The 23066-nt window shown below is 35.6% G+C and overlaps 1 protein-coding gene across 2 annotated transcripts in view; it reads left to right on the forward strand.

Annotated features, from left to right (window-relative positions):
• The window catches only part of LOC105149843 (uncharacterized), a 45545-nt gene extending 23357 nt beyond the window's left edge, over nucleotides 1–22188 (forward strand). For both annotated transcript variants that reach the window (XM_011062542.2, XM_087409346.1), the window contains one exon: nucleotides 17290–22188. In XM_011062542.2, coding sequence (XP_011060844.1) covers nucleotides 17290–19119 — 1830 coding nt within the window. In that variant the 3' untranslated portion in view covers nucleotides 19120–22188. The remainder of the gene's footprint in view (nucleotides 1–17289) is intronic.
• Nucleotides 22189–23066: the final 878 nt, after the last annotated feature.

The following is a 23066-nucleotide window of genomic DNA, read 5'->3' on the forward strand; positions in this document are numbered from 1 at the left end:
TCATGCCCAAGGCGACGCGACGTACGTATCGCACTGCGACATTCTTAAAATGGGCGCTAAATTATATCTTTGTTTCGCTTCGGAAATACAGCGATTAAGCTAATAGATAGTTTTGTTATGCACTATTTTGCAGTGTGGGACTTGCTGATTTAATCATATGCTCGTTATGTAAGGATACTTATTGTTAGAGTATCAAAACTAGCTTACTTTCTAGTTCTACGGTTCATTTCGCGCGTTAAATGAACCTGAATGATGTATAAAGGTTTCCTTTCATACTAACGCTCGATGTTCATCTTTAGTGTCAAAACAGGCATGACCAAAATTGATGTTCGTTAATTTTTATGCTAAAAATGAATGTTGAGTGTTAACGTAAAAAAGCATTTTTACACGAAAGGTGCATTTGCTTATTTGAAAGATCCAAACATGTATCATCGACGGAATCGCATTAGATGTGCGCAGAAGAAACGCACGATTGACATGCCGGATTTATGTCGATCGATATCCTAAAAATCCACGACGAAGTGACGCTTGGCTTAATTGTAGCATCTTGCCTCCGCGCGGCCATTAGCCGTTGAGACGAGCATCGATCGGCCGCAATAACGGCGGTGCATGGCGAAGTGTATTGTGCAAGTGTGCGTACTATGTAGGAGTACCTTGGGCACCAAGATATGCCTTTCACATAACTATGAGTAAATGCCAGGCCGAGCCGCGCGCGCTGGCGGCTCTCCATGTTCTACCTCCCAGATGAGACCTATCCTCTATATCTATCCCGTCGAGCAATAAGCAAGAACTTGTTCTTGATGCTCCGCTACATCGAAAAACTACGATTTTGACCCATATCTGTTCGTACGACTTTAGTTTACTGATCCTTTCTTGCGCCGCTTTCTTAAAGTTTCTAACAGATTATGTATAATAAATTATTGTAAAATTGTACAATTGTTACTATTCATCTTATTGTATCAAACAAGTTATTAACGTGGACAGGATTACCTTGAAATCTTGCTGCATTGAGAGCTTAACTGTATCTCTTTGGAAGATCTCGTTATAATGGACTTAGATAGAACGAGACTTATTTGATTCTCCATCAACTATCTTGTGTAATTCAATGTGTAATAAGATTTTAGTGCGACAAGCTTAATATAAAAACCAGACGATGGTCAGTATAATCAGATTTTATCATGAGATTATGGAATCTCGATAGACTTACAATATTCTTATATACAAAAAAAATGATGCGGCACTAAAATTTGAATAAGAAATCTCGGAAAAAATATTTCTCAAAATCTGTATTGTCTTGCGTTTATAGATGAAAGTTTTGCTTGTTTAATTTTATTTAGCAGATAATACTGCTAATGGAAAAATGTTAACATCGCGCATGGAAAGTATCGGCACGACGTACTGCAACAATGTCGACAAGGCTGCTCTCATGGAGTCGCATAGCTTCGCGCGATGCAGCTGTGCTGTGTGGAACCTCGAGGAGATCTTCTGCTCTTCCACGTGACGGTATAAGTATTCCGCAAAATCGCAATAACAAACGCGATGACTCCCACAAAATTCAGAATTGACTCCACGCGATACGAGGGTGCATTTATATTCGCGTGTCGAATTGAAATTATGATCTACCTTCATCAACGCGTAATTATGTACATCAAGAAGATGATATAACGTTACGTTAAAATTAAAAGCGTTGTATAACTGTAATCATAATTATAAGAATCACAGTACCGCTACTCAGATTGTCAGCAGTACGTCGGCAAGCTCGAGATGCATTTTAAGATGCAATTAGCGGTTGCGACGTTAGCACCAAATTTACATTTGCATCATAGGACCGCTTAGATCGTGATTTGCGTGACCTCAGACAAAAGTTATACGTGTTCTATATTCGAAATGTCGCGATTGTTGCGCTACAGTGACGTTTTTAATGATCAGGCATCAGGAATGAAAAATCAGTTGAATGAAAACAGTTGGCTGTAAGAGAGTCAAGATTAAAGAGATTTTCAGTAATACAGGGCAAATAAAAAGAGTTTAAAATGCTAATTTTAAGAGATTGTAATGTATTGTATTTTGACATTTTTAACGAAATTCTTTCAATAGATTTTTCTCTGCATCATTAGTTATATTCATTGCAAAGAATTTATTTTACCTTGTAAAATTGTAGTCATAAATATCAAACACTTTTCTCTCCGATGCAGTCACGGAGTAGCGAGTTTGATTGAAACGTATTTTATATTATAAATCAAGCTACGTGTTAGCACGATAGGATAAATAAAATGATGTGATTAGTAAGATTGTATCTGCAATATTATTTCTTGATCTTCTTACCGCACAGAATGTCTCAGTACTTTACACTTTATTTTCATTGGATTAATGATGAAATTTAGAGTTCCCTTGTCATTCGGAAAATTTCATGAATAAGTCTTAAACGGTAACATTTTGTTAATTAAAGTACGACGTAAAAGCGCATACACATGTCTCTTTAACTTGGACAATAGGAATGGAAAATTAATTAATAATATTTGATTTTAAAGGTGAGTATACTTTCCGTATACGTTAATCATGTTTGACGTCATGGAACTCATTTAATACATGACTAACTTATAATTTTCTTTATGACACTTGCGCAACGCTAATATCACTTATATTTCTAAAGACAAAGCTTCCGCTAGATATAAAATCGGACATCCTGTTATAGTTTCGCTCCAAGTATCTTTAGTACCGCGTGAAGGCCAGCCGCACACAATGGACACACTCTATTATAATCGAGGCGCACAAAGCAAGGGAAAAGTAAGACCGACGATAATAATTGAGTTTTAATTAAAAAAGTTTTAATTAATTCTTTCGGGGTACGTGCGATTACCCCGTGACCCGGAGAACGATGATTAAAACGTCCTGCGATGTGCGACCTCAGCAAGGATATACCGGATAAAATTATCTCTCGTACGCGCCTGTCCTTCCAATGTCAGGATCGTCTGACACGCGTCTACCGCAAACGAGCCTCACTTTGTCCGAGCCGAAAATGTTGTGAGGCTGGAAAGAAAAGGAAAAAAGGGATTAAAGATCCTCGAGGAGCCGCAGGGTGCCGTTGACGAGAGCGCGACGTCTTTTCCACTCGTTCTCGGGAACGTTCTCGAGGAGAACCTTCGGCGGCCTTGCGCGAACACACGCCGTGCGCGCGTATCCACGTCTCAATTAAATTCCGCTTCTCGCCATATTCTGCACTTGGTAGACCGACGAGATAAATCGAGATCCGGATCGTTCTTTTATCAATAAAGCATACTAGAATTCTGTACATGTCGAACTTGAACGTTTCTCTGTTTACCTGCGTTGTCTGGACGAAGTTTTTACTTACCCGAAGAACGGCGCCGAAGAGGTCAGCAGTCGTTATGAAATTGACGCTTCGTGATGGATTCGACGAAAAGAAGTAGAAACATTTTTGTTGAAAGACAGAAACGTGAGATGGCTTAAATTGCGAGGTCCTTGAAATAGTATGGGTTATGAATAATGAATTTTTTGCGGAATGATTTTATGTGCACAAAAACGTAAAAGTAAATAAAATATAAACATGAAAATATGTATATGAGTGTCAGACGCTTAAATAACTTCTTTAAAAAAAACTGTCTGACAGATTTTTGTTTTTGTTTGTGGAACCAACCAGCTAAGACTCATTTCTTAGTTGTTTCTTAAATGCAAGTATGGCAAAGCCTTTCACGATTACGAGCGCAATTCGTGCAATCGTATTTACCTTCGACCGCGCCGCACTCGCTCCAATATATATCGATATATTAGGTGCGCAACTAAGTTCTCGCTGTTATTTTAATACAAATGCTATGAAAATAACAGCGAGAACTTAGTTGCGCACCTAATATCATGTGCGAAACGCGTTTCTATCATGTCGGTGATGGCTAAACGTCCCTCTTCTTGCTCCGCTTTCTTGACGTAATCGCGCAAGGCCGCGACGAAGAAATCGTTCTCAGTAGGGCGCTGTCCACTTATAAAACATTTAGAGTAACTAATTCTCAATAATACCCGGCGAAATTGTGGTAGGCGCGCGTATCGCATTACCATAATCACTCCGAAATTGGATTGGAGTGACATTCCGAATATCAGCAGCATCGATGAATTAAATTAAAAGAGAGATTCCGTATTGAAATTTTGTGATAAAATCCCAATACCTGATAATACTTATTGGACGAAACAATCGAAACTTTAATGGGGGTGAATATTAGATTTTTTAAAAATTTATATATACATTTATAAGATATATAAAAAATTATAATAATTTTGTCTATTTTGTCTAAAATATTTGTCTATATATTAGGTGTTGGAATTAATTCGTAGCGTTTTTAATGAAAGAATGTTATTTATTTCACATGAGCATTAAAAAATACATTAATGAAAGTACTTCCCATCACTTGTAAAACGCTACGAATTAATTCCAACACCTAATATTTCACTGTTTTGTTGATATAATTAATTGGAATCAAATATCTATAAGCATTAACTTTAAAAGCTCTAAAAGCTCTTATTTAAATCTTTAAATTCCAAATTAAGTCGAATACAAAAAAAAATACATGTCTCTTAGACTTTATGTTTAATACTATATTTTAAAGAGAATCGATTGTGATGACAAGTTATGAACGAGTCCCTTGTTAGTAAAATTACTTTTTTTATGTATGAATGCCATTGTGTGTTTTTGGTTACATTTTTTAAAAGTGTAGCTGTACATAGATCTTACTACTCGTTCCCGCTTATTCCGATAATTGCCGCTCCATCATCAGTGTCCTCATCGAAGTTGTTGAGGATCGACAAGAGCTACAGCAAACGGCAGGCTACTTGCCAATTCCCGACCGGCCAACGAGCACAATAATCGTTTATCGCTTCATTCGCCGACCATTATAAGCAAGCACCATCGGTAATAACGTCTCCCGCTGCGATCATATATCGTCCTGCCAGAGTTACACCAACGAATATCGAACGGCAAACGATTTATTAACCCTTCTATCGGCTCCGTTTCGCGATACCGTATCCCGAGTAATTACCTGATGAGTCTATAATGCAGCGTAATCAACCTGTCACATGCATGCGAAAAAGAAAACGCCGCCTCCGCCTCCACCGCCGTCATGATGAATACGAATTTCTTTATTATTCAATTGTACCGGATTATTAAACCAACTTTAGTTACAAGCGCACACATAAATTCATCATCGCGTGTACCGCGCGATGACGTTTGTCTGCCTGGGTAAATAAAATATGGCGTGCATTTTTTTTTCTTTTTGCTTCTTGTCTTCTTCTTACATATCTCGCATATAATATCCATATTTAATATCTCATTATTAGTACAAGACACGTTTCGGTCGCTTTATATTAAGCTTCTGAACACGTTCTGTAAATCTGTGTTACACAATATTATACATGAAAAATAATTTATTTAATTTAAGAATTGATTATTTTTAAGATTCGCACCTTATATATCAAAACAGTGCTAAATTTGCTGTTCTCAAAAGTTTATTAATAAAAACTCAATTAGGGCTAATTGAAATTTATCATATTTTATTTATTTTGCAAATTTATTATTTCTCTTTTTCCGTATCTCGTAGTCAAAGGAATATTTCCTAAAATATATATTTGACAATTTTTAAATTTATTTCAAAAAACCTACTGATTTGAATGAAAAGAATATTAAAAAATATCGTCGAAGAGAATTATTATTCTTTGTTAAATCTCATTGTCTCAGGTTTTAAGTAATCCATTGTAGCATCACTGAAGTATTTTTATTTATTTTAGATCGGCGAAATCTTCTTTCCACATCCGAACAAAAAAACAAAACTTTTCTCCACGTAATCGGCCGTAATTTTCGAACTTTCACTTTCGGAGGCAACGCCTCGCGCATAACCGATCGCGGACGAAAGAATGTAATTCCAGTGATTCCTATACCGCAAATCGATCTGCGAACGAGTTGGCATTTTCGTTCTTTACGCCGTAAAAATGTTTTTGTAAAATTTTTATATGATATTAGGCAATCACAAGAATGAAGGATTTACTGTTAAATATGTCGAGATCGTAAATCAGGTTTATAAAATATTGCATCCTTTAGTACAAGAATGCCTATATGCAGATAATGGATGCCTTCAATTTAATGACACAAGTTGACACAAATGTTTTTCTTTGTTATTCTATAAGTAACAAAGGCAGAACGATATTTGTGTCGACTTGTGTCACTTCACGGAATGCTTCCAATAAAGTAACTATTGAGATAAAAACGTGTTTTTATTACGGTCGGAAAATGACCACATTAAGTAAAAAAATATTTTATACTAGTGTTAAAATTTTTATGTTGAATTTTTAACATATCTGAATGTTAATGTAACATAATGTAATTACGTTATTTAAATATTTATTGTATTAAATTAATATTTAAAACATTTCTTATGTAGTATTAAAATAATACACAATCTATGAATAAGTGAATAACATAAAAATAATGTAGTTTGAAACATAAATTCTAAAATAAATAAACAAAAAATAAATATACGTGTTCATTTAGTCTACTGTAAATATTAATTTTATTGCAAAAATATGCTTCTGCAATTTGTTTCCAAATTATGTCGAAGTATTACATTTTTCGTGATGAATTTTTACATAATGTTACTTTTTAACAGAGGTAAGTTATATTAAATTGACAGATTAAAGATTATATATATATATATATATATATATATATATATACATATAATCAAAGTTTCTTAAATAATTCAGTACAATGAACGGACCAGAGATATGTAAAATATGTTTAATTTAACACAAATTTTTCAAATTTTTATGTAGCATATCTGCATAAATGCACACGAGTATGCAGTTTGTAATTCGTAATACATTCTTCGTCAAATCTTCATTAGAGGAAGCAACAAATAAAATAAAAGTTAAAATAACTTCCTTTGCTGTTCCGATTTGATTCGCACGTTACCGCATCACTGTTATCTATCGATAATATCCGTTCTTCGCGCGAATGTCGCATACGAAAATCCAAACACACGCCCACGTATAAGGAAGTCATTAAGGATGATGTATCTGATGCAAGGCGCCACGACTCGACTCAACGACCCGAATACCTTCGATTCGCGTGCCTGTTACTTTCTTGTTACACAGGACTCTTCCGTGACACTGTGTAACCTTGTGATTATTCAATGCTGAAGAAAGAGTATGCGTAAACGTTTTTTGAAAACGTAATGCGTTTTCACTTTGATTCTTAATAACGAGAGATTTTATCTGCTCTAAACGATCTGCTCTCAAAATCAGAATTGCGAAGTAACGATGGTATCTAGTCCAAGCGTAGCAAGATCTACACGCAAACATATCATTTCTCGGCCAATGTACAGAATTGATCTGAAAAGCAAGTGTTTTATTGTAAATATAGAATAGGAAATGTGTATTTAAAGTAATAAGTTATGGAGATTCAATTTTAAATTTTTAATAAAAAGATTACATTATTAAAAGAACATTTAAGTGTTTCGCATATAAAAGTAAATGGCTTGTTTTACTCTAAAAATTGCTAGAACTTTATGTTCACTATTTTCGTAATATTCAAATACAATTATAATAGACATAATTGTAATATGTTGTACCAAATGTAATAGGCATAATTTAATAATAATGTTTATAATAATATTAAGTAATTTCTGTGGAATTTCTGTGTTACATAAACTACTGCAAATGCGTTACATATCGCGGATATTTTGTGTGGAACACTTTTCCCGAGTTTGCTTAATGCAACGATTTGTTTAAAAATCTCGCGGTTTCTTTTAGATATCGCTTGCCGTGTCGCACTTATAAAACGCGCGAATGCGCTCGCCCGCGTCTCTTACGTAAATTATTTAGAAGCTGCGTGTGGGAGGGCATATTTATAATACGGCGACTCTGAGTACGAAATTACGCCACTGTGTTCATTGTGTAAGTATATTGTCGACGTACGCAGGTTAGTTAAACTTTCGCTCGACAAGCATTGAAAACTGACCCTTAACTGTCATGGCGATAGAATGAGCGATAAATCTTCTACCAATCTCTGATATCCATCGAAGTATACGCTCTATGTGAAAAATATGTCAAACAGATTAACGGTGCACAGATATGTTCTCTACAGTAAATAAGGTAAATTCCGAAAAGTATTTGGATCACAAGATAGGCATCGAAATTTTGATTTTTATCCGATTTTTTCATTACTTGTATTGATTTGCAAAGAATTAATTGTGATAGTAAATCACTTAATGACAGTGTTAGCTCTTGTTACCGTGATCTCTGAAATTAATTGCAATTATAAGAATTTACGAGATCGTTGGAGGCAGATGTCATTAAGTAAAGAGGAAAACGCGAGATCATTGATTTAGAAAAGAATATATTTATGGAATAAATTTATGAAGAAAATCATTCTTCACATAGCATTTCATGAAAAACCGATAAACGTGTTGAAACATAAACCTCATATCGTATCTTTTAAATTAACTCAATAGACGATTTTTCAAATTATATTTCATATATCCGAGCAAATGTACATTATGTCATATTTCGGAGTAATATAATTACATCTTCTGCACTCATATTCTACTTATGAGACTAATCAAATATATACCATATAATATTAAATATTATACTGGATTGAAACAAAAACGCTCCTTCATTTATATTATATTTACATATTTAAGAAAAAAATTATATATACCATTCGATAGAACAATATTTTAGTTTTAAGAATGTCTTTTAAATTGCGGTACAATAATTTTAAATATTTATAAACAATTAATGTTAAAAGCTCTTTTTATTTAATCCGCAATAACTTAATAACAAAAACGTTAGGAACATTTTTAAAAAACGATTTTGTAGAGAAAACTTTAGGTTTTTTAGAAAGTTGAAAATTTTAGCAATTTTTTTTAGCAAACCCACAAAGTAAGAAAAAAATTTTTCTGTTTTGTCTATTTCATAGTTTTTTTATACATCAAATTCACAAAAACTCAAAACACGTAATAACTTTCGAAAGTAGAGATTTTAAATGCTTAAATTTTAAAGTGTTACGAATTTTGTTTCAACCACATCTTTGAATCGAATGAACTATATAAAAATGTAAAAATGACATGTTCTGATACGCTCGTTACAAATATATAAGATATATTATATATTTGCATAAGTAATACGCTAAAAATATAAGTTATGGATAGTTTTAGCTCCGCGCGTTATTTATTCTGACTCCTACAAATCGATACAACAGCGATTTGTTATGCGTTTTTTACATTGTAATTTAACCGGTAAGAAGCGCGCGCGCGCGTGAGAACGTCGCATAATCCATGTTATATTGAGATCTTTACAACGTAACTGTTGTCATATTAAAATTTAAGTCTAAATTACTACGATTATAATCTTGAAATTTTCTAAATATACAGATAACGATATTTGAAGAGGAAAAACATAATATTCGCGTACCAAAAGTACTAAAAAAATTATGTAAATAAGAACAATATATCTCTTGAAAGAAATTAAAATTTATATTTGTTTTGATAGTAATTTAACTCTTTGTAGACCAACGACCATTTGAGATAATATTTTTTTTATTTTATAAATTACTCGCTTGATATTTGTGAAACTTGGCCTATAATTTATAATGTTTTATTCGAACCTGAAGTAAAAAATAAATTAAAAATGGTTGATCTCATATAGCTGAAATGAAATAATAAATTATAATAATTTCGTACTAATGTTTTCGAATGAAATGAAAGATTGACTTTTCATGAAGATAGCTAACTCTTCTGCTGTGCATCCCGTATAATGCTAGATCTAGAGACATATACACTTACACATATGTACTTTAGAAACTTATACGTACCACACCCAAGCGCAACCTTGATCGGTCTCTTTCGCAGATTCCTCAGAACCTTATATACTCGTATCATTCACCGCTCGAACGATTCTTCGATCACATGCTTCACATTGTCACGTCCGCGTCACGTAGAACCGGATATACAAGAAGAATTCCAAAAGACAATTAATCGGTCAAGAACGCCGACGATCCATTTGTGTACCAATGATATGCACTTTACCTTCGTTGTGTTTCGAGTCCATTAAAAAGAGTACTGAATTATTATACTTTTTGCGAATCAAAATAATAATTATACGCCATATTTGGCAGTATAATAAAGATGCTTAGAATGTGAATTGGATTCTTCATTTATAAAGTCTATCTGAGATGATGTTCTTAAAATAAATCTTAATCATGAGTTATGTGTTATTTGATCCATTTTAATTCCGAGTGCTTTAATATTTATCTGTTAAAAAACTAGATGTACGAAAAAATTGGAGGAAATTTAACGCGTTAAAGAGAAAAAAACTACTTTTTGTCTGATTATGAGATAAAAATGGGACGCGCAAGTCAGCGCAAATATTCGTGAAGAGACATCGAAAGAAACGAGGGCGACAGCATTAACTTGATTCGCGCCCACCTCGCGCTGGTTCACAAATCCGTGATTCTTTCGCGATGATCATCTTTTAAGACCAGCCGCACCTGCATATTGTTTATAATTCATCGGATAAGTCTGTCCGAGACATCGTTATGATCTTCGTCACCCACGCGAATTCCTGCGTGAATTTCTGCTTATTAATCGGTGTATCATTGATTGCTACTGATTTCGCGTGAGAGCCGAAATATAGATCACAATCACATCTTGTTGACTTTGATTCAAGTAGTAGAGTTCACCTTCGGAGAATGTTTCTGGGCGTCTTGATTTTAATTAGTCCTTAAAAATAGAATAATAATCGCTTGAAGACTATTAATATGTTGTATTTGTGAGGAACTACAAGCGATTCGCGATACGATACAATAAAAATAAAATGAGTTTGTATTACAATGCGTAAATTTTTTTTCTAATGTTATTATAGTAGTAATAAATGAACATCTTTGCTTTTTAATTTGATTTGAATTAAAATTTCATTAACCACTTACTGGTTAATGAAATGTTGTATATTTACAACGTTTATGATGTAATTAGCTTGATAAAGATGTGCGATATTTAATAAAAAAATGTTTCATGCGTGAATATACATAAATATGTATAAACATCCATAAACACGTTTTGAATATTTATAAACTTATACAATTATATATGAAATATATCCATACGTCCTTCTTTAGTATAATAAAAATAATAATAATAATAATAATTAGAAAACGTCAAAAATAATTAAAAAAATATTTTTCGCGTTATTTGTTTTCAAAAAGATCAAATTTGGAGAAGTGTAAAAAAATTGCTTATATAATTATATTTTTAATGTTTTCGTATTATTATTTTTTTTATTAAACTAAAAAGTAATTTTACAAAAGGAAGAAGAATGTATGAACATATATGGACATATTTTATATATAATTATATGTGTTTATGAATGAACATATTTATACATGTTTATGTATATTTATACATATTTATGTATATTCATGCGTTAAAAATATTTTAGATATTTTATTATTTATGACTATAAATTGCTAATTATTTAGCAAGAAATACCGTCAATTAAACGTCGAATTGATGTCGAATTGGTGTCGATATCATCGTACCAACATCAATTCAATGAGTCATATTTCGCAGGATAATGTTCACTTTTTAAAAATAAGATTTTTTTTAATTGTATTTTCCTTGTGCGAACTTTTTGCGCTTGCTGTAATACATTTGTGTGATAAATGGATCTACGGGGAAATCGATATAATGAATTTATATATAACGAATTTATATATAACTTTGTTAGCGGTGGAATCGTTCGATCTCAGACATCAGCGTGATGAAATAAATTACTCCCAATACCGCTGGTGTCGATATACCGCTCGTATAAATATATTAGCACGATTTATCGCAGTCGGGCCAATCTCAAGAGAAAAAAAAGAATTTATTATCCATGATAAAAACAGTATCGCGTGCTTGCGTTATTTGTAATTGATTATGGACCTTGACGCGTCTCTCGATAAACTTTGCGTTCTTCGGTAATGAACGTACCTCCGGCAGATACGGCGGAAGAAAAAAAAAAGAAAGAAAGATGTAACGAATAAAAATATCTGATACGGCAATACGAGAACGTGCCGCGCGACGTGTTTAATTTAGTTGCGCTAAAAAGTCATCAATCATCGCGCGTATTAAGCGTCGGTAACACGAGCGGCGGTAATCGCTCTTTCATTTATAATAAACGACACTGTCGCGTGGGATGCATCGATTACGAGAGTGTACTCGTAAAAACGTGCATGCGTACGTACGTGCGTGCGCACTCAAGCAGATACGTACACTCGTGATATGATTCGACACCGTCACGCCGTCGGTGACCTCACGCCGAGGTGTCTGCACGACACAGTACATGTTCTCCTTTCAACAGGAAACTACCATTCTCTATTCCGCCAACCAACTAGACCCAGCGCGCGCCTTTTAGCATCTCAGTTGCCCAGCCGCTTTATAAATTGACCAATATTAATTTTACGTATGTATTTACAATACCTATCTATTGCCCACGCTACAACTCCGATTTATAGGAGCATGTGTGAACCGAGGACAGTATGATTAATCCTGATATACAATATCGGGTAAACATCGAATCGTTATTTAGCCACTCGATCATCCCGAGGGGCCTAGTATTAATTTCCCGTAAAGAATTAACCGTATGGCAAACAAACAACCATGTTTAGTATGTACGTCGCCTACGGGTTGGAACTTTTTTTTATCGCAACAAATATATGCATAGATATGTTGCTGCGAAAAAAATTAAGATCTGACTAGGAGAATTTGTTTGGGTGTCAATGACCGCGTTCAAGAGAACGTTTTTGTAACTTATTTTGGAAGTTTCTTTGCTGAGATAGTTTTTGCCTCAACGAAAAGAGGCTTCAAAGTAGTAGAACGCAATTATTATTAACATTACAGCAGTAATAAATATAAAAATGGAACTTTTAATCAATTATAGTCAAATACCAAACAATTTGTAATGTTTCAGATAAATATTATTCAGATAAATATTTACAGCTTTATTCAATCATAATATATGTTTGTATGATGGCGTGCAGAAATTGCGCGTCTATTTCTGAGACACGGGCGCATTTCCCATCATTGATGCAAGAGTATGGTACTGGTGGTACCGGTTTGCGGATCTCAGTCTCTTTATTCAGAGTAACTCTTAACCCTCCTTTCCTCCTTCTCTTTACCTTCCTTTTCGCAATCGCGGGGGCACGATAAGTAATAAAAGCGAGAACAAAGTTGCTGCAAATGTGCTATAAATCAATATTGAAATAATTGTCAAAAAGTGCCGTTAATAAAATAATTCATAAAAGATATTATAGGTATGGTCTGCATATTTATTCTGAATATTGAATCTGGACTCTGAATATTGAATCTGATTTAACGGAATGATCATTTGATTTTTATCGTATTTTTTTTCTTCAAAATGCAGTTATTAATTGTTATATGATTCTATATTAACAATTTGTTATGTATTAAAATTTGACGTTTTAAGTTTAAAAGTGTGGACGTCAGAGTCAGGCGAAAATAATGTGTCACCATATATCGTAAAGTAGCTACGTATACACCCACGCTACAGGTTTCTCCTGCCACCCTTCTCTCCTGTCACCTACACTATACCCCACCCTTGCTCTACAGCTTCGTTTCTCCTGTGGCGAGGAACGCGACATGATCAGTAGTGGCTTCATACACATTCTGTCTGCATGATGGGTCCATGTATAAAAATAGAATCATTCTTATAATCGAAGAAGTTGAACGATAGGAAATTCGAATATGAAGAATAGCTACCCCCGGGTAGTACCTATTGGTTCATATACGTTTTATATACGTTTTTTTCTGAAAAAATATATCTAATACATATATCTAATATATGTTCCACAAACGTTTAAAAAAGTATATAAGACCAACATACGCTACTGGAGACCTTTTATGTTGTGAAAAAGTATGTCTGCAAAAATTAACGTGCACAAATTACTAAGATTTTCTCGTCGAAATAATAATTGTATCTGTTTCGATAGTATAATTTATTTATATTATATATATTTGAACATACAAGATTTATAAGTATAAAATCTGATATGTATACCGCAGAAATCGTTAATTATACGTTTAGTAACTTGTTCTTTAATCACATCACATTTCATGGATTAAACTGTGAATTAAAAAGATTCTTATAAATAAAAAGTAGTAAGATGATATAATTGTGAGGTTTCTAAATAATCACACGGTGGTATGCTTAATCTTTATATGTACATTCTATTTACGGATCCACGTATAAAAATCGAATTATTTTTGTAACTGAAGAAATCGACCTGCAAAAATATGAAAAATAGTTCACTTTTATCAGGATTGTGGGGAAATGTGTCTACAAAAATTAACATGGACAAATTTTAAAGATATTTTTATCGAAATAATATATTAGGTGTTGGAATTAATTCGTAGCGTTTTTAATGAAAGAATGTTATTTATTTCACATGAGCATTAAAAAATACATTAATGAAAGTACTTCCCATCACTTGTAAAACGCTACGAATTAATTCCAACACCTAATATATTTATATCTATCTGACACTAAATTATTTATTAAACTTCTATATGTATATATATATATATATATATATATAGCGTAGAAATTGTTACATGTTTGATGGCTTATCCTTTAATTACGTTATTCGGGAATTGAATTAAAGAGATTCTCAAAAATGAAATAATAAAATGAAAAGAACCCTGGACAATTATACGGCGGTCCACTTAATCTTAACCATTCTGCCAGGCAAACTGTCACTTGGTTCGTGGCAAGGACGACAGCGACCTTCCTGGAGTCGCAAAAATTCGATGGCGCGCTGCAACACGAAACACGATGCGCCGTAATGCAATGGCAAAAGTCCGGCAATAAAATCAACTCGGGAGATCCGGACATTTTTATATTCGCTCTTTAAATTCGCGCAGGTTTTACACCGTCATGTCCCGTATAAGAAACCTCGTGTTCAACGCGAAGAAAAATGTAATTCTTTTCTCTTTTGTTACTTTTTCGCACGGCTATCGCGCCACGATATCGCGTAATAACACCAATAAAATGCGAGTCGCGAGAAACATGTACTTTGTCGGTTGAGTGCATTGATTACTAATCGAAATTATAGCATGTTCGTGAAATCATTTCCGTTAATTTGCTCCGACGCGAATTAAAATAATACCCGGCACGTCGTCTTTAAGTTTTCCAAAACACGTCTGTACTCCCTATCTCGATTCGTAAACGTCAAGATTATAGGAGGATCCATGGGCGTCGTCAGGACGTCTTCTAAGAATGCTTTAAACTTCCTTATTATTTATTTTCAAACAGTTTGGTGTTATAACATATTGCTTTATTATAATATATTTATTGTAACAAAATATGATTTTTTAAATATGTATTTTATGTTCTCTTGTATATTTATGTAGTTTACTGTTTTATAATAAATACGTACCACAAAATTCATATCACTTCATTCACTTATTATTTATTTTTAAAAAGATTAATGAAAAGAGTGATAAAATCTTTTTCGAAAATATTATTTATAAACAAATTCTCTCACTGAAAATGTAAAGCAATGCCTGTGCATCTTTTTCGCACGTCTCTCTTGCGACGCCCATGGCACCCTGTGCGTCCTTTCTCCTGTGCATGTCGTCGGGCAATCGCGTAATAAGAAATAAATTAAACATTTATGTCCGCGCGCACTGGCGGTGGCCACTATCTCCTGGACGTGGATTCCCAGCACGTGAGAAGCACGCACGCCTAATTGCTGTTGGGATGGTATCACCAAATACTTGAAACACTCATAGTGTTGAACGACTCATTACAATCGCTCTCTCGTTTCCCGCGTCCGAGGAATGTCCTTCCGCGCGAATCTCCGAATTTTTTTCAATTTTCGTTGTTGATATGTTAAAAATCGATTTTCCTCATCCGTTTTCCAACGAACGATCAGCTTCTAGAACGTCACGAACGTTAATATTTTCGCAATCGAGATTGTGCGTCATTGCGCGAAACTTATCGCTCAAGTTCGCACGATCGAAGTCACGTAGCCTCCACGATGATCACTATAATCACAATGTATGAATGTAGATTGTGTTCCTGCGTATACAAGTATTTCAAGTGTGGATATTAATGGCGAAGAAAAATGGTTAAAATTGCTTCAAGGTTCGCATAAATAGTCACGAAATTCCTGAACTCTGACGAGGACTGTACGAATGTAAACAGTTAATAAAGCGTTTTTTTTTCCACGGTGATTATTACCTGAATTTTCGCGCTTCGTGTAAATATCGATACCTGTTTTGTTGCGAGATTCTTACCTACAGATAACGTCGCGCGACGATTCCGCTTTCCTTCCGTCGATCGTCACATCGATACAATGGCTCGCCATTGTTTGCAAATGCAAGTCCCGGACGCGTAATGGTTCCGGCATTATTAGACGTATAACTTTTATTTTATTATGTTTGAACGATAATCTCGCTTACCGTGTGCGTATCTTCCCGAAGCGAGAATCCCGATAAACCGTTCACATAAATATTATATTCGTGACGTTGGCTCCTTATATTATACCTGCGCGACTCAAGGTCGTGTTTACAAAGAACTCGAGCATGCACAGGTATCTTATTACATTCGCAATAGCCACATATCTTATTGTATAGATAGATATAGAACTACAGTGAACAGTGAGAGGAAATCGATTAAGAACGCGATCGATAAGCTAGCGACTAAAAATCAGAATTGACGATAATTACTCGCGTCTTCTGGGCATGTAATTTATGATTGAAACTGAAAGTTACGGAACGAGTGACTGTTATAATGATACATAAATAAGCGAAAACCTAGAATGCGCTATGATTAGTTTAGTTAGATTGAGACCTGGAAGATTCATTTGTCATTTTTCGCGCATATAAAATGCATTTATATAGAATATAATAATTAAATTTTTATCAAAGTCTTCGTTTTAACTCTCCGAAGCTTATCTCAAGCTGTGTAATACAGTTACTGATGCTGAGTCTATTAAACACATTTAATTTATGTTAATTAAAAGATATCTCGGTAATTTAGTATAAATAAAATCTTTTTTTAGAAATTTAAATATCCTATTTAAATATGCAGTTCATTATTAATCTTTAGTCCTTACAGAATTAACATTATACAACACGTTGAGAAACAAAAAATGGAAATTAATGTTTTTAATTTTATTATGAAATAAACGATCTTCTAATTAAAATTGCAATATTGAACTGCGTGATTTTTCAGGTACTGCTTCAGGCGGCACTAATCTGGGAAGAAACTCATGGCGCTCCAGCGAAGAAGAGCGACATAGTTGCCGGTTCGGAATTCCTTTCAGTCTTCATAAACGGCGCTATGGCGACACCACCGCAACGACGCCGAGGTTTCCGACCGCGTGGTGGTCAAAACGCGGCTGCGACAGCGAGTGACAGCGCGACCGCCGAATCGCACCAACACGAGGCCTCGATCTATCGAATATCTCGGAACCCAAGCGGTGGTCGACCGATTTCAGTGTCAAGGCCACAGACGAGCGGTCGCGAGGAAATCGTTCGTTTCTACCCTATAAATCAAAAAACGTTGGAAAACCGGCAGCAAAATTTAGCGTCGTTGATCGACGATCTGAGCACGCCGGGCGATATAAGCTCGACGCATCTAACACCTTCGAACGCGGTAACAACGACGATGACGAGCGTACCAACGTCGAACTATCAAGATCGAACAATCTCAAGGTCAAACGGGACCAATGGAACTATCGGCAGAGGTATTAGCCGGCAGAAGGTGATCGGTGTCAGCGTCACATCCACGGTTGAGGCCACGCCGTACAAAGTACGTGTTGAACATTACGACAGCGCTGACGCTGTGGTAGTTACGCGACCACCAAGTTTGGACTCTACCGTGAATAGAGAAGTTCCTAAAGAATCAACCAGGGAATCAATTAGAAGTTCGACGAGTACCAGCAGACCGTCGACGTCACTATCATCCACGATGACAACAACAACGACTACAACTACGACGACTACGATGACGCCACCACCGCCGGGTCGATTCATTACCGAAGAGCTTAGCAACATCGTTTCGGAATCAAACAGAAGCGAATTCTCCGTTGATGAGGACTCACCGAGAACGAGTTGGCGCGGTCGCGTAACCATGACACCACGAATTGAGAACAATCATCAGGACGAAGAAATTAATGAGGCTGGGCGGATTATTGATGTTGATGCGATTACTCTACCGATGGAAGAGAATTACGAGCTACCCGTAGAGAACTCGGAACGACGAGAGTTGAATGAGGAATTGCCAGAGATGTCAACGGATCGGCTTCAAGGACGCAAGATGGGACGTCATTATGACGCGTCGCTCTACAACCGATCGGGCCTAAAGATGTACAGCCAGTCGTCGAAAGCGTACAAACCTTCACGAACTTACAACGAGCCGCCCAAGGTATATAGCGAGCCGGCCAAAGTGTATGGTGAACCCGAGCGTATGTATGGAGAACCAGCTAAAGTGTACAGCGAGCCTGCTAAAATCTATAGCGAACCAGCCAAGGTCTATAGCGAACCTGCGAAAGTTTATAGCGAGCCGGCCAAAGTCTATGGCGAGCCGGAAAAAATCTACTCCGAACCATCCAAAATCTATTCGGAACCAGCTAAAGTCTACTCCGAGCCGGCCAAAATCTACTCGCAGCCGGCTAAAATATATGGCGAGCCCAGTAAGGTGTACGACTCCGAGGGCCAACCAGTGGATCGTCAGGAAAGCGTTGAGCCCCACGAGCAGAATTACGAAATCGATGAGTCGGTCAGCGTCGGCAGCAACGGCAATGTTCACGGGCCGCAATTGGTTGTCACGGAGGAAACCCCAGGTGCAACGGAAGATGGTCACAAGGTCGGTTACGTAGTGGAGGGCAGAAATTATAGGAAGTACAGGGTTGAGGAGAGAACGCCGGACGGCTTTATCGTAGGCGAGTATGGCGTCGTCAGTCACGACGATGGTTCGCTGCGTGGTGTCAGATATACCGCTGATGGTACCATCAATCCCCAACTCATCTACGACGCCCTGATGAAGTTCCTCGCATTGTGAACGCCGTGATAACGGAAAAAAGTGAAAGGAAGAAAGACGAATCGACGAAATCGTTGCGAGATACCAAGGGAGATCACGCAACGTTGCTGAACTCATTTCTTCACCTATAATTCATGCTATGTTTGAAAAATCAAAAATAATTCGATCTGCCACAACCCACGCGATATTTTTACTACAGTTGTCTGTTAGACAATGATCTGGTCTAGGCCATTCAATGTCAGCTAATGATGGGTTATGAAAACTATTATTGTTTCCTTCTTCAGAAAGACTTGATTCCGCAGCGACGGCGAGTCGGCGAATTGCGGATTTCTTTGAGGTGACTTCGGCAACGTCGTCGAGACAAACACGACTGATACTTTTGCTCTTGCCAACTCAACTGCCTCAACAAATAATTTTAAGGACGACGATTTAGGATCTAAGGAAGAACTCGACCAAGACAACCTGCGCGCGCCATCGACCCGAGAACCGAAAGGTCGACCGGGACCGACGCACGAAAAAGTCAAATCTCGATGCTCAGTCATTGCGAAACGCTGACAGATGAAAGTTACTCTTTGGACGGCGAAAGTACAAACTTTTGTGTGCAGTGCCGCTCGATGGCCTTTGACGATCGTAGTAGCCAATTGAAGTGGTTGTCGAACGTTTTTTTTACCCACTAATAGCTACTCGCAAGCATTTGAAGTGAGAATGCAGCTACTCGCGGGCTACTAAAAATATATTTCAGTGCATAAGAAGCTCGTGTTTGTGTGCATGACACGCATCGACTTGGACGATTTTCAATTTTAATGTAATATTAGTTACGTTCAATAGAAAAAGCAACTTTGCAAAAGCTGTTGTAAAATTCTTTAATATGATTGGTTCTTATTTTTGTTTCCCCACTGAACCTAAATATATAAATTAATTGTATTTAAAAAATTTTACAAAAAACACACACACACACACACACACACACACACATACAACAGAGTTGCAAAGCTGTTGTTTCTGTAAAGGAAGTCATTAACAGTGTCACAAAAAGTTAATAAATTTTTGCATGCTTTTATATAACGTTCGACGTGGAATTTACATTTACCTGAAAATATGATAACAAATTAGAAACCGCCCAGATAACATAAAGTCCAAAATCGGAATATCTAAAAGACGTCTTAAAGACATCTTTGTGAGAAACGTTTTAAAAATATTTTAAAGACATCTTAAATATCGATTTTAGACTTTATGTTGTCTGGACGTCATTTCATGATCATGGCTACAAGATAAAATGAGAATCCTGTGCCTGATGAAACATAAAATTAAAGACATGTCCGATCCCGATGCGATATTACGCACTCGGAGATTGATTAGTTGACACTGACAATGATTCCCACGTGCGCATATTGATACGTGTCTTTGCAACTGAATATCTCGTATAACGAGAATCGTACCCACCTTTGTGCACTCGTTGAGGATGTACCCGCGACAGACCCTCGATCTCTGATCTCTGATCTTTGATCTCCGGTAAAAAAAATCTCGAATCGCATTCGCTGTGAAGGCTCACTGTGAAGGCCCAAATATTTTGACCGCAACAAATACTTTGGCTGAAAGTGTGTTTTAACACGCACGTTCCATAAAAGGACTTGCAATGCAATACAGAAATAATTCGTGATCTTTCCACATGCCGGTAATTTTTCCTTCTACTTTTTAGAATAATAAACATCAGAGATCATCGATCGATCAATACGATGCGATTTCGTGTGACATACGAGAGTAAATCTTTTTTTATATAGTAAAGAAATGTTATCTCTCTCATAGTATCAAGAGATCTGCATTGATCAGAGATTAATTTAATCGCCAAAGGGAATTTAACAGAATTTTTTACTGTTTATTATATCGCAGTTAACACTAGAACAATCGGAATTTTCTCTTATTGCTTTTAACGTCTAAAGCCCGTTCTATAATAGAGTCATAAGCCATAAGAAATTGGCTAATCATAGTTGAATATAAAAAAAATAATCGACTGATGATTGATTAATTTTTTACTTACAGCTTACGATCCTATTGTAAAACAGGCTTAAAAAATATTTATTAATATGTACAGGATGCCTAGCAACGGATGAAATAAAATTTAAGGAGTGATTTTAGATGATAAAATAATTGGTTTGTACTTCGAGACATTAATTAAAAATGTGAAAAATAAAATAAATAGCATTTAAATAAAATATTCTATTATGGGATGTGTCGAGTTTGTTAATGGATAAATCAATCGCATCCGAATGTTCTAACGTTAACAGCCCCCAAAATCATTGACTGAGAGTCCCTTTCGTGCGTTTTTATCGCGGTTATGCTTCTGTGATGAAGAGGTAGATGAAAAAGTTGCAACTGCCAGGGCCTTTGTTCGAGAATGGTCGACGATTCTTTGAAGTAGCTAGCGGGCCCCGCAGCTGCGATGGACAGACCGACTTGTCACGGCAGCGTCTCCGCGCGTATCCTAGTTCTATAAGTTCCCTAGATTTTAAGGCTGACAAAGGAAGTATCTCAATCAACGAGAAAACTCGTTCTTTTCTCCGTAGTATCAATTATATTATTTAACGATTACAATTAGCTGGTTCTCTCATTACCTCAGTCCTTGGAGATAGTTCCTCTTGCCATGCAATATTGAGCACATATCCTTAAGCGCGAGTAAGCGTTTCCTGAAATTCGGAAGAAACATATATGGGGTGTTCCGAAATCGTCTTTGGCTCTTTGATGAACGAGCAATTGCGAGAAAGAAAGTTTCAAGTTTATCGACGAAAGGAAAGAAATATAAATGAAAGCATCAACATTAATTTCCCGGCAGCCTGTATACGGATACATCTTGCGGATACATATATTGCTCACGTTTATAGACTATAAAGGTCTCGATTATATTCTACTTTACTCTTTCGTATGTACATTTCTAAAATATTTAAGTATGTTACAGACGGTATCTCTAAGAACTCTTGTATAAGACATGCATCCTAAATAATGTTTACTATAAAAATATTATATGTAATGCTGTGTGCAAGCCATCGCCATTTTTTAACAGCAACTTTGTAATAAAGACATTGCCATGAAAAATATTCTGATTATTATGACCCGAGCGTTCTTGCGATCGAAAACTTTATTAATTTATCTTGATTTTTGCTTAAAAAACTTAATTTTATTATATGATTATAACAATTAAATTAATTTAATAAAAATTCACAGTTTTACATCCGGATTTTTTAGTATCCATCGATGCAAGGCCTTAGTTAAAGATTGAATCGTAAGTTTGATAGCAAAATGCGATTCTCTGCATCATTTATATGCCATATGAACATTTCTAAGCCGATCTTAATTTCATTATATTGTATTTATTCAACTTTGCTCACGGCGATCGAAGAGAATGAAAATATTCGCGTGCGGCGACATTGACCAGTTATTCATTATCGTGGCGCCAGACAGGAGGTGCTCGTGAGGTACTCGTGTAATTTAGGGAGTAATGAACGTCCTTGAAAGCCAGACAATTTTCTCCACCGTTCATCCGTGTCTTGATAACTCGGCAATCGCTAATAACAATCTATTCCGAATAATGATGCGTCTACGACTGGAATTATAATTAATATATTTCCTTGTTTTCTATTTTCGAAAAATATTCTGGATTTTGTGAAAAGGTTGCTTTCTCTCTCTCAAAATTGTATTTGCAATTAATTATCTATTACTATTTAATTATATATTAAGAGAAACATATGTTTCTATTTTCGTAAATAATTATATTTATTTATGTAAAAGATAAAGATTCTTCTTGTTTCTCTATAATATTATTATATATTAAATGTACAATAGCATTGTTTGAAATTTTCTTGTTAGTATTTTCAAGGCCGAACTTAATAATGATAATAAATTCATCGGACAAAATGTTGAAAAGAAGACATCTCGAAATCGAACTATTCAATGGATTCATATTTGTGAGATAT

This window comes from Acromyrmex echinatior, chromosome 9 (assembly GCF_024713525.1).
Source record: "Acromyrmex echinatior isolate Ae372 chromosome 9, ASM2471352v2, whole genome shotgun sequence".
NCBI classification, from domain to species: domain Eukaryota; kingdom Metazoa; phylum Arthropoda; class Insecta; order Hymenoptera; family Formicidae; genus Acromyrmex; species Acromyrmex echinatior.